This window comes from Delphinus delphis, chromosome X (genome assembly GCF_949987515.2).
Source record: "Delphinus delphis chromosome X, mDelDel1.2, whole genome shotgun sequence".
Classification (NCBI taxonomy): Eukaryota; Metazoa; Chordata; class Mammalia; order Artiodactyla; family Delphinidae; genus Delphinus; species Delphinus delphis.
This window is the reverse complement of record NC_082704.1, coordinates 41003902-41023441: the sequence shown is the minus strand read 5'-3', so window position 1 is coordinate 41023441 and position 19540 is coordinate 41003902. Positions and strand designations below refer to the sequence as shown.

At 46.2% G+C, this 19540-nt stretch overlaps 1 protein-coding gene across 1 annotated transcript; it reads right to left on the bottom strand.

The window, feature by feature from the left end:
- Window positions 1-1534: 1534 nt before the first annotated feature.
- LOC132418120 (nuclear RNA export factor 2-like) lies at window positions 1535-13967 on the bottom strand. The gene is given in 21 exon segments (XM_060002009.1): window positions 1535-1579; window positions 1715-1775; window positions 6343-6525; window positions 7067-7139; window positions 7917-7959; window positions 8055-8080; window positions 8083-8169; window positions 8270-8343; window positions 8450-8557; window positions 8700-8755; window positions 8839-8907; window positions 9290-9325; window positions 11120-11233; window positions 11419-11526; window positions 11646-11734; window positions 11881-11950; window positions 12089-12169; window positions 12507-12617; window positions 12735-12818; window positions 13429-13582; window positions 13816-13967. Coding segments are annotated over 20 exon segments (1614 nt in total). The 5' UTR covers window positions 13525-13582; window positions 13816-13967.
- Window positions 13968-19540: the final 5573 nt, after the last annotated feature.

Below are 19540 nucleotides of genomic sequence, written 5' to 3'. Positions count from 1 at the left end.
CAGCATCTGAGCTGGCTAGGGAAGGAGGTGAAGGATGTGGAAGCCTGATGATGTAGAGAGAAGAAGTAGAGGGGCCATGTGATGAGTTCCATTTTCCCTGCCCACGAGGGAACTCAAACAGCTTGGAGAGCCTGAATTGAGCCAGACAATGCAATTGTTGGTTTACATCTGAGTCTACCTCTATTCTTCACAGTGCAGCTGAGAAGTATACACTGTGATCTCTGTTCAGTTCTTTAGGTGAGAATGCCAAGATTGTCTCTGATCATTGAGGCACTACATGGAATAACATGGAATTATTCCTTATGTAATGGCAATCATCTCCTTAGTTCATATTTTTAAAGACATTCACAAGCCAATATATGAATCCTTCATGTAAATGACATAAAGAACTGAAAAGTGGCAAGTGATAGGAAATAACTTATTCAAGACCCAAAAATGGAGGCATAATTTGTAAACTGGTGGTACCTCACCTGTGTGTTCAATTATACGATTGTAACTTGAAATTTGGTACTGCTATTATTTTAATTTCAAAAATTATGCCCACTTGTTGTCTAAAGTGCAAAAATTACAGAAGTACAGAAAATAAGTTGTGCAAGTGTCCCTTTCAACTCTTGCCTGCAATTCTCTACTGCTAATTGCATTTATGAGAAAGGTCACACAGAACTGACCATAATGTGAGATTCCATGTTATTGTTGTTTGTTTGGAAGTGAAATTAAATGGCTCAAGCACATGAGAAATGCATGGGCAGACAGGCTGACCCTCCCCTACTCTAAGGTACTGAAGTGAGATCCCTCCCACAGTGCACCTTCAGAAAGGGAGAGGGGGCAGTACAGTGGATGGATGAGAATCCTTATGGAAGCATGGTGAGAGGTGTGAAAAGGCCTGTTTCTCATTCACCTGTATGCAAATCTTGAAATTGTTCACGGTATGGTCTTTGGAAATGATTATGGACAAGAAGTAAAACATGTTCATCCTCATCTTCCTCCTTCCTTACAAAGCCCTCCACTAGCCAGTCGGCATCCCTTGCAAAGTCTCTGTTGTTCCGGGTCATATGCCTGTTTCTGAGAGTGTCTAGGTAGAGCATTTGACTGAGTCACTCTGCCTCCAAAAACCAATCCCTGGAAGCATATCACGTCCCCTCTCATCAGAATTTATTGACAAACTACCTATGGAGTCAAGCCTGATATATCTGCTAGGGATTGCCAGGGTCAATGGGGGTCGGGCAGGAAGGCAACCAAGGCCTTTCAGGCCTGGACTCACTGGCTCATGATTGGGGCAGGGAACAGCAATGCAGAACACACAACATACAACATGCAACATCACTCTTTATTATGAAAACAAACAGCAATTGTGAGTGTGGAAAATACAGAAACAACTGACCCTTCAGTTGGCTATGTTACCTGGCCTACAAGGTAACTCTGGATTCTTTGTCGGCCAGGCCTCCAACCCTGTTCATGGGCATGGCCTGAGGCTGGAGAAAAGAGAAACAATGATGATATGGATGAAGACAAAGACGGCATCCAAGCACTCCTTTTAGGGGATTTCTTTGAAGGCCTCTTCTGGGATCTTGCACTTGGTCTGGAGAGAAGGAGTCGTGATGTCAGAAGAGCCAGCTCCCCAAGTTCCATTCTTAGGCCACCGGCCTCCACCTTCTTGGCCTCCCTGAAGGCCCAGAAACATTCATCTTTAACCCACTTGATTCCCAGACCTCACCTTGAGCATACTTAAGACCTGACCAGCTCTGGTGTAGTTCCATTCGTTGTCCTGAAGGTACCTGCAGTGGGAGAACAACAGGTGATCTCCATTAGTACCACAGTAGAGTCACGCTGACCATGCAATGACACCGCTAAATCTATGCCACTTTCTTGCTGAGACACATGTACCAGTATGAACACTATGTGTAATGACGAAGAAAGACCCAGTGAAAAGCAAACCATCTATCACTAGCATTCATGCCCACTAGAATTCAGAACACAAAAGTAGAGCTGTGCAAAAGAACAAGGGAACTTAATATACACTGATCAAGGAAGATGTTCAAGAAAATAACAAGTGAAAAATTTTTTTGCTTTTGTTTTTGTTTTGTTTTCCCTTCCCCCTCCCCGTGTCCTCAAGTCCATTCTATGTCTGCATCTTTATTCCTGTCCTACCCTTAGGTTCGTCAGAATCTTTCTTTTTCTTTTAGATTCCATACTAGTCTTTTTTTTTAACATCTTTATTGGAATATAATTGTTTACAATGGTGTGTTAGTTTCTGCTTTCTAACAAAGTGAATCAGTTATACCTATACATATATCCCCATATCTCTTCCCTCTTGCGTCTCCCTCCCTCCCACCCTCCCTATCCCACCCCTCTGGGTGGTAACAAAGCACCGAGCTGATTTCCCTGTGCTATGCGGCTGCTTCCCACTAGCTATCGATTTTACATTTGGTAGTGTATATATGTCCATGCCACTCTCTCACTTTGTCACAGCTCACTCTTCCCCTTCCCCATATCCTCAAGTCCGTCCTCCAGTAAGTCTGTGTCTTTATTCCTGTCTTACCCCTAGGTTCTTCATGACCATTTTTTTTTTTTAGATTCCATATATATGTGTTAGCATACGGTATTTATTTTTCTCCTTCTGACTTACTTCACTCTGTATGACAGACTCTAGGTCCATCCACCTCACTACGAATAACTCAATTTTGTTTCTTTTTATGGCTGAGTAATATTACATTGTATATAAGTGCCACATCTTCTTTATCCATTCATCCGATGATGGGCACTTAGGTTGTTTCCATCTCTGGGCTATTGTAAATAGAGCTGCAATGAACATTGTGGTACATGACTCTTTTTGAATTATGGTTTTCTCAGGGTATATGCCCAGTACTGGGATTGCTGGGTCATATGGTAGTTCTATTTGTAGTTTTTTAAGGAACCTCCATACTGTTCTCCATAGTGACTGTATCAATTTACATTCCCACCAACAGTGCAAGAGTGTTCTCTTTTCTCCACACCCTCTCCAGCATTTATTGTCTGTAGATTTTTTGATGATAGCCGTTAAGTGAAACATTTTTAAGTACAAATTTCCAGCCATCTTTTTTTGAGATATAATGTACACACTATTTTAAAGAATACAAGTCAGTGCTTTTTAGGATATCCACAAGATTGTACAACTATCTAATTCCAAAATAGTTTTATCACCTTGAAAAGAAACTCCTTAACCATTAGTGATCACTCCCTATTCCTCCCCTTCCCCCAGAACCTGGCAACCACTAATCTGCTTTTGGTCCCTGTGGATTTGCCGATTCTGGACATTTCACACTATATTCAACTTTTGTGACTGGCTTTTCACTTAGCATAATGTTTTCAAGGTTGATCATGTTATGACATATATCAGAACTGTACATTTTTATGAGTGAATAATATTCTACTATATGGATGTACCAGATTTATTCATCCATGTGTCAGCTAAAGGACATTTGGGTTGTTTCCACTTTTCGGCTATTATCAATAATGCTGCTATGAACGTTCCTGAACAAGTTTTAGAGTGAACATATGTTCTCATTTCTCCTGGTAGATACTTGGGAGTAGGATTACTGGGTCATTTGGTAAATCCGTGTTTAACATTTTGAGGAACTGCCAAATTTTTTTCCCAAAGTGAGTGCTCCACTGAACCTTGATACCTGTAATATATGAGAGTTCTAATTTCTCCACATCCTCACCTACGCTTATCTTTTGTTTCATTGATTAAAGCCATCTTAGCGTATGTGAAGTGGTTGTTCTGATTTGTATTTTCCTAATGATTAATGATGTTGAGCACGTTTTCATGTGCTTGTTGGTCACTTGTATACAATCTTTAGAGAAATATCTATTCAAATCCTTTCTCCATTTTTAAATGGGATATTAATCTTTTGATTGTTGAGTTGTGAAATCCTTCAATATTCTAGATAGTAGATCTTATCAGATACGAGATTTGCAAATATTTTCTCCCATTTTGTGGGTTGTATTTTCACTTTCTTGATAGTGTCCTTTAATGTACAGAAGTTTTTACTTTTTTTTTTTTTTTTTTTTTTTGTGGTACGCGGGCCTCTCACTGTTGTGGCCTCTCCCGTTGCAGAGCACAGGCTCCGGACATGCAGGCCCAGCAGCCATGGCTCATGGGCTCAGCCGCTCTGCAGCATGTGGGATCTTCCCAGACCGGGGCACAAACCTGTGTCCCCTGCATCGGCAGGTGGACTCTTAACCGCTGCACCACCAGGGAAGCCCAGAAGTTTTTACTTTTGATGAAGAGCAATTTACTTGTTTCTTTGGTTGCTTGTGCTTTTGGTGTCATATACAAGAAACCGTTGCCTAATTCAAGGTCATGAAGATATACACCTCTGTTTTCATCTAAGTGTTTTTTTATATTTTATTGGAGTTAATTTACTTACAATGTTGTGTTAGTTTCAGTTATACAACAAAGTGAATCAGTTATATATAACTCCATTCTTTTTCAGATTCTTTTCCCATATAGGTTATTACAGAATATTGAGTAGAATTCTTTGTGCTATACAGTAGGTCCTTATTAGTTATCTATTTTATATATAGTAGTGTGTATATGTTAATCCCAATCTCCTAATTTATCACTTCCCCCCCACATTTCCCCTTTGGTAACCATAAGGTTTCATTTCGAGAACTGTGAGTCTGTTTCTGATTTGTAAATAAGTTCATTGGTATTGTTTTTATTATATTCCACATATAAGTGATATATGATATTTGTCTGTCTTACTTCACTTACCCAATCAAAAAATGGGCAGAAGATCTAAATAGACATTTCTCCAAAGAAGACATACAGATGGCCAAAAAGCACATGAAAAGATGCTCAACATAACTAATTATTAGAGAAATGCAAATCAAAACTACAATGAGGTGTCACCACACACGGGTCAGAATGGCCATCATTAAAAACATCTACAAACAATAAATGCTGGAGAGGGTGTGGAGAAAAGGGAACCGTCCAACACTGTTGGTGGGAATGTAAATTGATACAGCCACTATGGAGAACAGTACGGAGGTTCCTTAAAAAAACTAAAAATGGAGGTACTGTATGATCCAGCAATCCCACTCCTGAGCATATATCCAGAGAAAACCATAATTCGAAAAGATACATGCAGCCCAATGTTCATTTTAGCACTATGTACAATAGCCAAGACATGGAAGCAACCTAAATTTCCATCAACAGAGGAATGGATAAAGAAAGTGTGGTACATATACACAATGGAATATTACTCAGCCATTAAAAAGAATGAAATAATGCCAGCTGCAGCAACATGGATGGACCTAGAGGTTATCATACTAAGTGAAAAAAGTCAGTAAGGGTTTTTACAGTTGTAGACTCTACATTAGGCCTTTGATCCATTTTGAGTCAATATTTGTATACGGTGTGTGATAGGGGTCAAAATTATTATTTTTTTGCATGTTAATACCCATGTGTCCCAGAACCACCTGTTTAAAAGACTATTTTTTTCTCCATTAATTATTTTGGCACCTATTGAAAATTAATTGGCTACAAGTGTCAGGGTTTCATTCTCGACTCTCAGTTCTATTGCATTCACCAATCAAAAGTCAGTGTCATACAGTCTTGATTATAGTACCTTTGTAGTAAGTTTTGAAATTGTGAAGATCAGGACTTGTGAGTTTTCAACTTTATTCCCTTTCAATATTGCTTTGACTACTCTGAGTCTATTGCATTTCCATGTGAATTGTAGAATCACCTTATCAATTTCTGGAAAGGAGCCAACAGTGACTTTGATAGATATGGTGTAGACTCTGTAGACCACTTTGAATAGTATTACCATCTTAACAATATTAAGTCTTCCAGTCTACAAACACAGAATGTCCTTCCATTTTTTTGAGGTTTTGTTTAAGTTATTCCAACGTTTTGAAGATTTTAAAGTATAAGTTTCTCACTTCTTTAGTTACATTTCTTTCTAAGTATTTATTCTTTTTGGTTCTACGATAAACCAAATTGTTTTCTTAATTTCAATTTAGGATTTTTCATTGTAAGTGCATAGAAATACAAATGATTTTTGTGTATTGATCTTATATCCTGAGATTCTGCTGAACTTGTTTATGTATTCTTACAGTATCTTAGCAAATTTCTTAGGATTTTCCATATAAAAGATCATGTCATCTGAGCATAATATTATTTTTAAAATGCTTCACATATATCATCATAAAATTAGGATACGTTTTTCATGAGCTTCCTTTTTTTCTGGAAGCAAAATATCCAAATACTTATTTTTCCAAATTGTCTGTGTGTTCCCTTTTTAATTCCCTCATTCTCCCAGCTCTCTCTTATCCTCATGCACACAAAATACTCACTTCTGAGACCACTGGAGGTTCATCCCAGACTGAGTGGAGAAAGCTTGTACCATTTGCTGCTGCTCCCAGTAGAAACTGGGCATGGAGCTGGTGGAGGGTGTGGGTACTGGGATGGAGAATGTGCTCTTGCTCTTTTTAGGGCTGACATCCCATACAAACAGCTCATCATTCATGATGAAAAGACTGAAGGAAAAATGGTCACTCAGATAACTGGACAGGTGAACACCACCACACCCCTAACAACAATCTTGCTCCCACTGGCACTCAGCAACCAGATTCCTTCCACGTCCCTCCTGTGTCTGTCTCCCCGGTTCCTTGACTGGTACCTCTGCCCCTCCCCACAAAGCCCACCTTTGGAGAGACTGTCTTCTACCTTCACTTGATTTATAGGTTTATCCCCAACCTACGGGCAATTTTGTATTTACACTTTACCACACCCCAAGGGGTGGACAGTCTGATCCCCATTCTTGGAAGGAGACACTGAGTCACAGAGAGGTCATGCAACTTGACCAAGGTCACAGAGCGAGTGAGTGTTAGGTCAAGGAGATAATGCATAGGCCGATTCCAGAGCCCATGCTCTTCTTAACCACTAGGCTACACTGCTCTTGGGATCCCCCTGCTGGCTTTCCACAATACCGAGTAAACCTAAGATCTGCACCACCACATTCCCACGCCCCCGAGCCCAGGCTGGGATGGACATTCCCACCCACAACAGGGCTCTCACCTGGAATAGCTGGCAGGGGTAGCGGTGAAGGTCCGGGTGAAGGCACGCAAACAGCCCTGAGAACTTCCTTCCACTTCAACAGCAAACAAACAACAGTACCCCTTACAGCTGCACGTGCTGTACACGCTCACACTGCGGTCCCCAGTCAGGGTGTGACTGGACACTCATGCTGAGAGGGCAGTTGTTCACGGGGGCCAGGGTGTCGGGATGGGGAGGGCAAATATAGGAGCAGTCTGCGCCCAGTGACAGGGCCCCTGACGACCACCACACAAGTTCACGGGGTGCATTTTTCACAGCTGCCCAAGAGGTGGATACTACTACCCCATTGTGCAAATGCGGAAACTGCGAGGTTAATTAATGGCCCAAGTTCTCAGAGTAAGTATTTGGGTTGAGAGCCACCAAACTCCACAGCCTGTGTGCCAACACCCAGGGTGTGGAGGGCAGACAGGCACGGACAGAGCTCAGACTTGGGTGTTCTGTGGGAAGACTGAGGGTTGGAGAACACAGAGAGGAAGGGGAGGGAGGGGAGGGGAGGGGAGGGAATAGAGGGGAGGGGAGGGGAGGGAGGGGGGAGGAGGGGGAGGGAAATGAAGGGATGGGAAGGGAAGGGAAGGGAGGGGAAGGGAAGAGAAAGGGAGGGAAGGGAGGGGAGGGGAAAGGAGGGGAAAGGCAGGTAAGGGAAGGGAAGGGCAAGGAAGGGAAGGGAAGGGGTCAGGGAAGAGAAGGGAAGGGAAGGGAAGGGAAGGGAAGGCGACGGAGGGGTCAGAGAAGCTGGGTGGTTAAGGGAATGAGCCTGGCCACGGGAAGGGAGCAGTGGGGAATCTGGGGAGGGGGGTCTACACACACTCACCTTCCTTGAACAGCCCGTTGACAGAGAAGCAGAGCATCGTTCCCTGAAAGGGAAGAGTTGAGGTGCCCAGACACCACATCCACCTCCCATCCACCTGCGGCTTCCTGGGCCCGCCCGAGGGAGGAAGCAGGCACTCACCATCTGGAACCACTTGTCCATCAGAAGGAGCTGAAGTCATGTTGAGTCTTGGGCAACACACAGAGAGTGTGCACAATGACACGTTTTGTGGGCTTCAGCAGCTGGACCCGCAGGTCTGTGAGGGGAGGGGAAGCGAGTGAAGGTCAGGGGCTGCCACGCCCTGGGCCCTATGATTGACCCCTTCACCGCCCTTCCCCACCCAGTCTTCCCATCACACACTCACAGGGGTTCTTCATATTCCTGCTTCTTCATATTCCTGCTGTCCTTGAAATACTCGCACAAGCTGCTTCTAGGAGACAAAGAGCAACAGTGGGTGGTGGGTGTTTGCAGGAGCTGGCCTGTGTCTGCTGGGGGGCCACAAGGCCCGGGAGCACAGCCTGTGCTGTCATACTCACGGGGCTGGGTCCTCGGGGTGGAAGGGAATCGTCAGGGAGAAGCAGGCCTCCTCGTGATAAGCACCCGCGAGAACCTGTCTGTCTCCATAGTCATGGATCAAGTAGTACCTAAGGAGGAGCAATGAAGACAGTCTATCTCTGTGGTCTGGACCTCAAATGGACTTGAAAACTCCCCTGAGCAGACCTGTGCTTAGGTGGCCTCACCTGTCCTAGACCTGCCCCCCTTGCTCACCTTCCCAGAGATACTTACTGCTTCAGGAATTGCAGGACTAGGCTCTTCAGCTCATCAGATCCAAAGTAGCTTCCCTGGAATCAAATGGCACTTGAGACTATGCAATAGATAAAGCCTCCCTGCAACACCCCAAATGTTGTTTGATCCTTTTCCTCACCTTGCAGGGCTTTACTATGTAGGGAGTGTCAACATCAACGGTCACTGGTGACGGTAACTCCTGGCCATCCTGGAGAAGGGAAGAGGAAGTCAGGAGTGGAGACCAGGGGAGTGGCCCTGGATGATCTGGGAAAAGGATGGGCCCTGGAGGGTGAGGGTCAGAGGTCAGGTGTGAAAGGGCCCTGGAAATTCCATGGGAAAGCTTACAGTGGATGTCTTCATCATGAGGTCCTGAAAGTCTCTAGTGTTATATTCAACTTGTGTGTGTGCGTGTGTGTATTTATGGGTATTTTTCCAGCAAGTATATCCATGTCATTTTCAGGAGTCCATGTCCCCCAAAATGGTTAAGGTTCTGATGCTAATATGTGATGTAGGCAAGACCCAAAGGGCTTGAGGGCAGGTGCAGAGGCCACCGACATTCGTAAGAGACAATGATTTACGTAGGCACTTACCAGGCGTAACAACTTCGGGAAACATTCTCTGATGGCCTGTCCAAAACCAAAAATAGAGAAGAGGTGGTTGATAGTTCAAGGTTGCAATGCTTCCTTTGAGTTAAAACAGTAATACCATAAACAGAGATCAGTGTGTTCTGGCCAATCCAGCAGCACCCTTTGCCCACCTCTGCTCCTGATTTTAAGGGTTTTCGGTCCACTTGCCTGTTGAGCACTGAGCATCTGTCATCTTACTGTCTGAAAGGCACTGTCTCCTCATCTCTCTCAGTACCTTCACTTTAATATTCCTCCCCTCCCTCCCTTCCTCTCCTTCGCCTGGGTAGCTCCCACCCAGACTACTCGGACTCCCTTCTCCAGTGCCACAGGGACCAGCATTTCAAACCCGTGCTGCAGGGCTTCCTTCTCCTCCCTCCCTTCCTCCAGGGCCCCACTGAATGCTGTGGGGCGAAGAGGGGATGGAGTGGGAGCCCGGGGCTCTGCTACCTCACTGGGGGTCCAGCACTCTGGCAAGACCCCGACACCCCCCAGGGATGGCCCAGGATGCTGGGCCAGTGAGGTGAGTGAGGTGGGGCTCAGGGAGGGAGATGGAGGGGATGAAGACAGAAAGGGAGTGAAGGTAGGAAAGGAGAGATGAGAGAGACATAGGGGCACAGAGACAAGGGAGAGAGAGAAAACAAAGGGAAGGAAAAGAAGCTCTCCAGTGGTCGGGGTCAGGGAAGAAGAGAGAAGAAAGGGGAAAAGGCACACCTGTTGCAGCTCTTCACCTGCCCCAGAATCGCCCAGACACACCAGGTAGGAATGGAAAATATGCACATGTTGGGCTGGGGGCCCACTGGATGCTGGCTGAAACTTTGTCACCTGTGTGAGCTCAGCCAGACTTGGGCATGGGAAACCGAGCAGCCATGGGGGCAGATCTTCCTCAGAAGGAGGAAAGGGTCAGGTCCCAGCTCAGTATGGGGTTGAGGATCCGTGGCCCCCTCTGATGATCACTGTCTTCTCTCCCGATGACACCTGCACCTCTCTGAGTTGGTTCTTTATCTGAGGAATCATACCTGTCTCAGGCTGCCCAGGGCTCCTGTGAAGGACCAGGCGGGATGATGTGACGTGTGCAGGGAGGGATGGGAAGTGCCCCTCAGAGGCCTGTCCTTCTCTCTCCTCTACCACCTCTGCCCTCTGCCTTCCACCCCTGCCTCAGGAAGCCCTCTGATCACTGGCAGGGGCCCACGTCTGGCCCCTTGACTCAAGGAGCCCTGCTTTCTCCCAGGAGGGTCCAGCTCCTGGCATTGGGCCAGCAGAATGGATGTCATGACAGCAGCCACCCATGGCCTCAGCCCTCAGCATGGCGCAGGAAAGCCCCCATGTCAACCTGGGAGAGGAGGGGTGATCCCTTTGGAGGAAGGGGAAGAGGGCCCCTCTCAGAACGGGGGAGGCAAACCCCATCTCAGCACGAAGAAGGAAGGCTTCTCTCAGCAAGAGGCCCTGGACAGGAGGATCCTTCTCAGTCCAGGGCGCCAGCATCTGGATCAAGGCTGGTCGCTCCTGGTCCTGGTGAGGAGGAGAAGCCCTGCTTCCTGGGGCACACTCTTGGGAGGCCTTGCTGGAATATAGCTGGGCGCAGAGAGCTGGAAACAGACCCCAGAGCGCCTGCAGAGGTGAGCAGGTCAGGGGAAGGAAACTCCTCACCAGTGATAGGCACAGAGAGAGCAGAAGTTGGGGCCTGTGATCCTCCCAGAAGACCAGGGCTGCCACCTTTGGCAAAGGGGCACTGTCACAGATAGTCTAGGCTCCCATGGGTGAAGGTCACCAAGAAGGGTGACAGGGTGTTCACACTGACCTTACATAGGTGGACTGGTCTGGGAAGGTGTCACACAATGGGTTCCCTTGCAGCCACAGCTCTTCAAGCTTCAGCCCTTGCATCTTGCTCAACTCCCACATAGACGTCAGCTGAGAAATATGGCGCGGAAGTGGGAAAAGGAATCCCAGGGAAAGAGGGACATCTGGATCCCTGCACCCCCAGACCCCTCCCTCCCACACAGGTACCTTCATCTGCCTCCTGTCATCACTCTGATGGCCAATAACATGCCCGCCCCTACTCTCAACCCAACTTTGACCTGGCTCCCTCTTCTCACCTCATTTTTGGAGAGGTTCAGGATCTTGACCGTGGGGGCCATCTGTATAATGTCAGACAGGCCATTCAGCTGGTACAGTTTGTTGTTGCTCAAGTTCAAGGACAACAGCTTTGGGGCAAGAAGAGGTAGAGTGAAGGTTACTATCTAGGACCTTGGAGACAAATCTGCCCTCCTCCCCATCTCTTCCACCCCCTACCCTAATACCAGCACTGGGCCTACAGCCTCACCTCAGGGAAATTCTTTTCGATGACCTGCAGGGTGGCAGTCATGCAGCTTCTTCGATTCAGAAATATATCAATATCATAGCCCACTAAGTCTTCAGGAAGGAGAGGGGAGGGAATCAGATGGCTGAGTGGGGTGTGGGGCCAGCACCAGCCCCTCCCCACGTTACCATCCCTAAGTCTCCCTCCAGGAAGACCCCTGTGCCCTCGCACGCCCTAGAATTACTGCTGTCAGCCATACCTGGGTCAAGGTGGAGCCTCTGGAGGACAAGAGCTTGCTGGGAGACATCAAATCGTTTGCTCAAGGTCAGCTGCGGAGAGAGAGATGGAGAGAGCCGCTCTGAGGCTGTGGTGGTGGCAGGGAAATCGGGGGCGAGCGGGATGGGGGACTGGAAGAAGGAGAGGTGGGTCTGAGCATTGGCACACAACATGCCTTGCATCTGCATTACCTTTAGCTGCTCCATTTCTTCCGGCTTCAACTTATACCGCACAGAGTAGGGAACAGCGGAGGGCCTGACAAAGACAGGTATCTACAGCAAGAAGAGGTGGGGTAAGCACCAGGAACTCTAGTTCCAAAGAAGAAAACCAGGGGCTTCCCTGGTGGCGCAGTGGTTGAGAGTCCGCCTGCCGATGCAGGGGACACGGGTTCGTGCCCCGATTCGGGAGCATCCCACGTGCCGCGGAGTGGCTGGGACCGTGAGCCGCGGCCGCTGCGCCTGGGCGTATGGATCCTGTGCTCCGTGACGGGAGAGGCCATAATGGTGAGAGGCCCGCGTACCGCAAAACAAACAAACAAACAAACAAAAAAAAACCCAGCCCCTGGCCTGTACTCCAGCCTCAGGGTGAGGTACACGTAACGCCCTCAACACACACCTTTCCTCTCTCCTCGTCATGTATCTTGTAGCTGACATCCATCAATGCACAGGCAGTGCTAGCTTCCTGGACAAAGAATCGAGCCCCATTTTTCACAAAGTGGAACTACAGGGATTGAATACAACAGCAATAGAATCAGAAGCCAACAGACCCTGCTGAACCAGGTCTCTCTCTCTCCCCCTTCCCTGTGCCCACGCGTCTGGCTTCGGCATCCTCTCTTACGTCCACTGGAGTGAAGGGGACACTGCAATGGCTCTGGATTGACTTCATTAGCCATGTCTTGTCATACTTTATCCCACAAGGAATCTAAGGATGAAAAGAAGGCATGGGAGAGAGGACAGACAACAGGGAATTTAGGCTGGAGGACGAACCTTTTCCTGTTCTTTCCCGGCCTTCTACTGAGCTTGAAAGGGCTTGTAAAGAAGGGACCACTGGCATGATTTCTTATGGGTGTGCGTAATATGGATTTCCTAAGTACTCTTTCTCTCCAGTCAAACTCTCTTCCACATAATCAAGGTGTCAGAGATGATGTTCCTTTTATAAATTTGCAGGAGATCCTACCCAGCGCACACACTGCTTGCCCCTCAGACAAGGTCTCCAGAGGCTCGACCCTCTGTCTCCCACACTCAGCTTGCCAAACTGAGACCTCCAATGTGGAGTCACTCCATATCCTTGGCAGTAGTTTCCATCTTTGCTTTGAGACAGGCTCCTCCGTTCTCCTCACGGTCAGCCTGTTCCCTTTACATTGCTTCTCTGAACCTGCCCTTAGATGAACAAGACTGTTAACTCCTGGTAGTAAAAAGGACAGATTACAAACTGTCCCCAGTGAAAGAAACCAGCATCTCTACATGAGACCAACACAGCTCCCCCTACCTTTTCTCTCCTGCACATTCCATATATTTTCCAGGATACTCACTGTGACCCTGAACCAGCTGCCTGGGGTTCCATCTTGTGTGTTCTCCCCCATTTCTCTCTCCAGAGGTTTTCTGTTTCTCCACATAGTAGTATGCATGTGGCCTTCACTGTGCCATCTCACTCCTCTCTTGTTGCCTCGGATGGTACAAGGAGAGCTGCAGGGGGGATGTGGAGAGCAGGACGGTGAGTGGCCTTAAGTGCTAAGAAAGTCTTCTGTACACCCTCGTGTCTTTGACACCAGCACTACAATTAGGATTGCTCAACCATTATTTCACTTCTAGCATGCCTCAGATTTGCAGTGAGAGAAGAAAAACAAGTCCACGGAGCGTGAGAGAGGTGCATAGTCCCAGGGGCTGCTGTGCACAAACCCTGCTGCCTGTCCACTTACTGTCTTACTTCGGGGTCCTCCTGGACATCCCTCTTCACCACGTTTCCATCATCCTCCTTGAGCTGTGAGGGCTGAGGCTCACATCTATCGTGTTCATAATGAGGGCTCCTCTCGCCAGAATTACCTGGGAAAGAACTCCAGCCTTTCTTTCTTCCTTGAGGTGGTCTACCACCATCACTGTATTCTGAAAAGAGGAACAAAAATACAAGTTTGCAGACACATCTGTGGTCCACTTACCACATTCCATGTCTTAGGCTAACAGCATGGTAGGGCAGGCAAAGTGCCAACCTGGCCTAAGGGACCAGTCCCACAAGCCTCAGAAAGGACACTCTTCTGCCTGTGCAGAGAGGACAGCCTTATCCAACAGATGGCACTATCAGGGGAAGAATCGAGGAGGAGCAGGATGAGGAAGAGGACGACAAAGAGGGAGGAGAAAGAGGAGGCAGGAGAGGACAACTGCGCTGAAACTTTTAAAACAGTGGAGCAGGACTGATAAAGAACCGAGGTGTATGCATCCATGGGTTAGACTGGACACCAGTCATAGAGATACCAGGAAGGCCCCCGAATCTTGCCTTCTCTCAGGACTTTCCAGCAACCACACCAATACCTCTCTCATGCTTCCCAAGTCCAAGGAGCCGCCAAACCGATTCCACTAACAACCAGCAAGCTAGCTGGACTTCCTTTGCCAGTGCACTTGGAGCTTTAATGTCAGGTGGCACTGATGTAACGGCCTCCTGAACTGTCTCCCTCCCTCCAGCCTTGCCCTGAACAATACTCTGTTTGAAAGAGCCAGAGTGAGCTCTCTATTGGGCCAGCCTGAAATGCCTTTCAGCTCAGCAGGCAACTCTTCCTAATTTCAGCACTTTTTTAACAAGGGTGTGAATGATAACCTGGAATGATGTGTCAACCAGCATTTGCAAGTGTTTAGGGATTCTTCTTTTTGCTTTCTATTACTGTTTTCTAATTTGATTCCATCATGGCCAGGAAACACACTCTGGGAGATTTCAAGTCTTCCTTTTTTATTTTTTAAAATAATTTTATTTCTTTATTTATGGCAGTGTTGGGTCTTCTTTGCTGCACACGGGCTTTCTCTACTTGAGGCGAGCGGGGGCTACTCTTCGTTGTGGTGCACGGGCTTCCCGTTTCGGCGGCTTCTCGTCGCGGAGCTTGGGCTCTAGGCACGCGGGATTCAGTAGCTGTGGCACGCGGGCTCAGTAGTTGCGGCTCGAGGGCTCTAGAGCGCAGCTCAGTAGTTCAAGCGCACGGGCTTAGCTGCTCTGCGGCATGTCGGATCTTCCTGACCGGGACTCAAACCTGCGTCCCCTGCACTGGAAGGTGGATTCTTAACCACTGCGCCACCAGGGAAGTCCCTCAATTCTTTCTGAATTTACTGACGCTTGTCTGATGGTCGAGGAGATGGTCTAACTTGGTGAATGTTACAGAGACCCTCGGGGAAAAAAACTGTATTCTGCTGTTGTTGCGCAGACTGTTCTATTTATGTCATGCAGATCTCATTAGTTTACTGTGTTAATCAGGTCTCCTATATCCTTGCTGATTTTCTCTCTAGTAATTCTGTCACTTGCTAAGGGGGAGGTGGGTGTGGAAAGCTCCCACTATAAATATAGACCTGTCTCTTTCTCCTTTCGGCTCCACCAGTTTTTCCTTCGTGTACCTTGAGGCTCTGTTGTTTGGTGCGTACACATTTAGGAACTTTATGTCTCCCTGGTGTCCTGATCCTTTCATCATTCTGTAAGGCCTCTCTTTGGCTCTTGTTCATTTTCTTTACTCTGACATCTACTGTACTGGATACTGAAGCTACAGCCACGCTTAGAAAGTGTCCTGGGTATACCTCACCTTGTATTCACTCCTAGCAGTTGTGTTGCTGTTCACCCCTCCACCCACAAATTCTCCCCTCCAGCATATCTAATTCACCATGTCAAAAGATTTGGAAGTTTTTCCGCACCTGCAGAAATAAGATCGTGTCAATTCTCTCTCCCATGGGTGGATTCACTAAGGGTATTTTATTTTTAACGCATTCCACTGAAACAGTGAACCAGCAGATAATCATACTAGTGGCTTGTGGGGAGGGAGGATTATGGTAATTACACTGTTAGAAACCAGCTTCCGTTGGGTTGTAATACTTAAGGTTCTCTAGGTTTGTGTGCTGTGCCTTTTGTACATTAACTATTCCATGTTGTCTCAGGGCACGCTTATGAGTAAAGATCCGCCCACTGCTGATCACTCCACGATGGAGTGATTATGACCAGGCCTCAGATGAACTCCTCTGGGGAGCCCTTGCTTTCCCTGTGTGTCCCGCTGTCAGGACAATCCTGCTACTCACAACCTTGGGACTTTCCCTGTGTGGAACTGGAAGTGAAAGGAAACACAGATAGGGCATTTGACCCACAAATGCCACTTGCTCAGTCCCCAAACCTCGGAGGGGGCCTGGCGTGCTCTCTTTCTCCCACACTCCACATCCAACTGGTCAGGAGATTCTCTCGGCCCCTCTCTCAAAGTATGTCCAGATGCCGGCCACTTCTCACCACCTTCATTACCACCACCCTGGCCAAGATACCAACAGCTACCTCCTGGACTGTACTGCTGTCCAGCTGGCCCCTCTGCTTTCATCCTGGCTCCCTTACCTGTCTCTTTTCAACCCAGCAGCAGAGCGCAAGTCAAATCATTTCACTCCTCTGCTCAACACCACATAACGATGGTTTGAAGCCCACCAACATGTTCAAAAGCCAGGAGTTCATAATGACACTCATCAACAATAACAACAACAAAGAGGAACCTTATTGGTGATCTTTGGAGAATGCCGGGCAACCAACTCGTTTTCAGGAAAATCCAGCAATGAAAGGGAAAAATTCACATTTTAAAGGGAGCGGTAAGGGCATGTGGTCTATGTACGGTGTATAGGAAGAGTCAGAGTCATTTGCAAGAACCCAAATTCCTTCCGAAATAACGTTGCCGAGGGGAAAGCGTAAAAGGGAGCTATATGACAGCTACCGCAGTCCCCCGGCTGACCAACTACGTCGGGTGCCTGAACAGGGCTAGAGACCTCCCTCATCAAGGTGATTCAGACACAAGCAATCTCAGACATCGACTTGTCAAGTATTTGATAGAATAATCCAGTGAAGCTCTGTCACTTACTGCGTATGTGATTTTCGGCGAGTATTTTACCTCTCTGAGTCTCAATTCCATCGTGCGGTAGTGCTGTTTGCCATGTGTTTCCATTTGTCCCTGTTCCGGCCACCTGGAAGAGCTGTACTTCTTGACCTCCTTTGTTTGGACAGGGCTGTGTATGTGACTGGTTCTGGCAAATGGGTTGTGAGTGACATGTGCTATTTCTGGGCCAGAACATATGCTTGTTGGATTGAGACCTTGCAGGGTCCTCTTCCCCTCAGGCACAGAGACTGACAACTTTCTAGATGATGGCTGCTCTGTCAGTTTGGGTCTCCAAGTCATTCCAGTAAGAATGGCTCAGACCCCCAAAGTCCACCATCCTGTGAGGGGTATGCACCCGCCATGGACATGTAGTCGAAGTGAGGAATAATCCCCTGAGATGCAGGGACTGTCTATTACCACAGCATAATCTAGCCTATCTTGATTCTTGTATCTTATCTGTAAATTAAAATAACATCCTCTCAGGATTTTTCTGAGGATTAAATGAGAAAACTGGTATGACAAGGTTGCCACAGTGCTTGACATATAACAGGAACGCAAAAAATGGCAGCTATAATGATTAAATAATTATAACAAACTAGTTTTGAAAAAGTGTGGAAAATTGGTATAAAATGAGAGCTATTTCATCCACTCATCCTTACGGGTAAGTTGTATCATATTTTCAAGAGTGGGGCATTTTCAACATCATCCTCAATGGTGAAAAACTGAAAGCATTTCCACTAAGATCAGGAACAAAACAAGGTTGCCCACTCTCACCACTCTTATTCAACATAGTTTTGGAAGTTTTAGCGACAGCAATCAGAGAAGAAAAGGAAATAAAAGGAGTCCAAATCGGAAAAGAAGAAGTAAAGCTGTCACTGTTTGCAGATGACATGACACTATACATAGAGAATTCTAAAGATGCTACCAGAAAACTACTAGAACTAATCAATGAATCTGGTAAAGCAGCCAGAAACAAAATTAATGCACAGAAATCTCTGGCATTCCTATATACTAATGATGAAAAATCTGAAAGTGAAATCAAGAAAACACTCCCATTTACCATTGCAACAAAAAGAATAAAATATCTAGAAATAAACCTACCTAAGGAGACAAAAGACCTATATGCAGAACATTATAAGGCACTGATGAAAGAAATTAAAGATGATACAAATAGATGGAGAGATATACCATGTTCTTGGATTGGAAGAATCAACATTGTGAAAATGACTTTACTACCCAAAGCAATCTACAGATTCAATGCAATCCCTATCAAACAACCACTGGCATTTTTCACAGAACTAGAACAAAAAAGCGGAGCTGGAGGAATCAGGCTCCCTGACTTCAGACTATACTACAAAGCTAGAATAATCAAGACAGTATGGTACTGGCACAAAAACAGATATATAGATCAATGGAACAGGATAGAAAGCCCAGAGATAAAGCCACGCACATATGGACACCTTATCTTTGATAAAGGTGGCAGGAATATACAGTGGAGAAAGGACAGCCTCTTCAATAAGTGGTTCTGGGAAAACTGGAGAGGTACATGTAAAAGTATGAGATTAGATCACTCCCTAACACCATACACAAAAATAAGCTAAAAATGGATTAAAGACTAAATGTAAGGCCAGAAACTATCAAACTCTTAGAGGAAAACATAGGCAGAATACTCTATGACATAAATCAAAGCAAGATCCTTTCTGACCCACCTCCTAGAGAAATGGAAGTAAAAACAGAAATAAACAAATGGGACCTAATGAAACTTCAAAGCTTTTCCACAGCAAAGGAAACCATAAACAAGACCAAAAGACAACCCTCAGAAGGAAACAACCTAAGTACCCATCATCGGATGAATGGATAAAGAAGATGTGGCACATATATACAGTGGAATATTACTCAGCCCTAAAAAGAAACAAAACTGAGCTATTTGTAATGAGGTGGATAGACCTAGAGTCTGTCATACATAGTGAAGTAAGTCAGAAATAAAAAGACAAACACCGTATGCTAACACATATATATGGAATTTAAAAAAATGTCATGAAGAACCTAGGGGTAAGACAGGAATAAAGACACAGACCTACTGGAGAACAGACTTGAGGATACGGGGACGGGGAAAGGTGAGCTGTGACGGGGCGAGAGAGAGTCATGGACATATATACACTAATAAACGTAAGGTAGATAGGTAGTGGGAAGCAGCCGCATGGCACAGGGATATCGGCTCAGTGCTTTGTGACTGCCTGGAGGGGTAGGATAGGGAGGGTGGGAGGGAGGGAGACGCAAGAGGGAAGAGATATGGGAACATATGTATATGTATAATTGATTCACTTTGTTATAAAGCAGAAACTAACACACCGTTGTAAAGCAATTATACCCCAATAAAGATGTTAAAAAAAAAAGAAAAAAGAAGAGTGGGGCATTTTATTTTATTTTTAAGACTTCCTAATGACTAGCACTTATGCACTTATTTCTTGCCGTCATGATATCAGAAACATAAATTGAGGTTATATGTAAAGAATGAAAAAGTGGAAAGATTAAGCAAAAGAGAGAATGACTAATG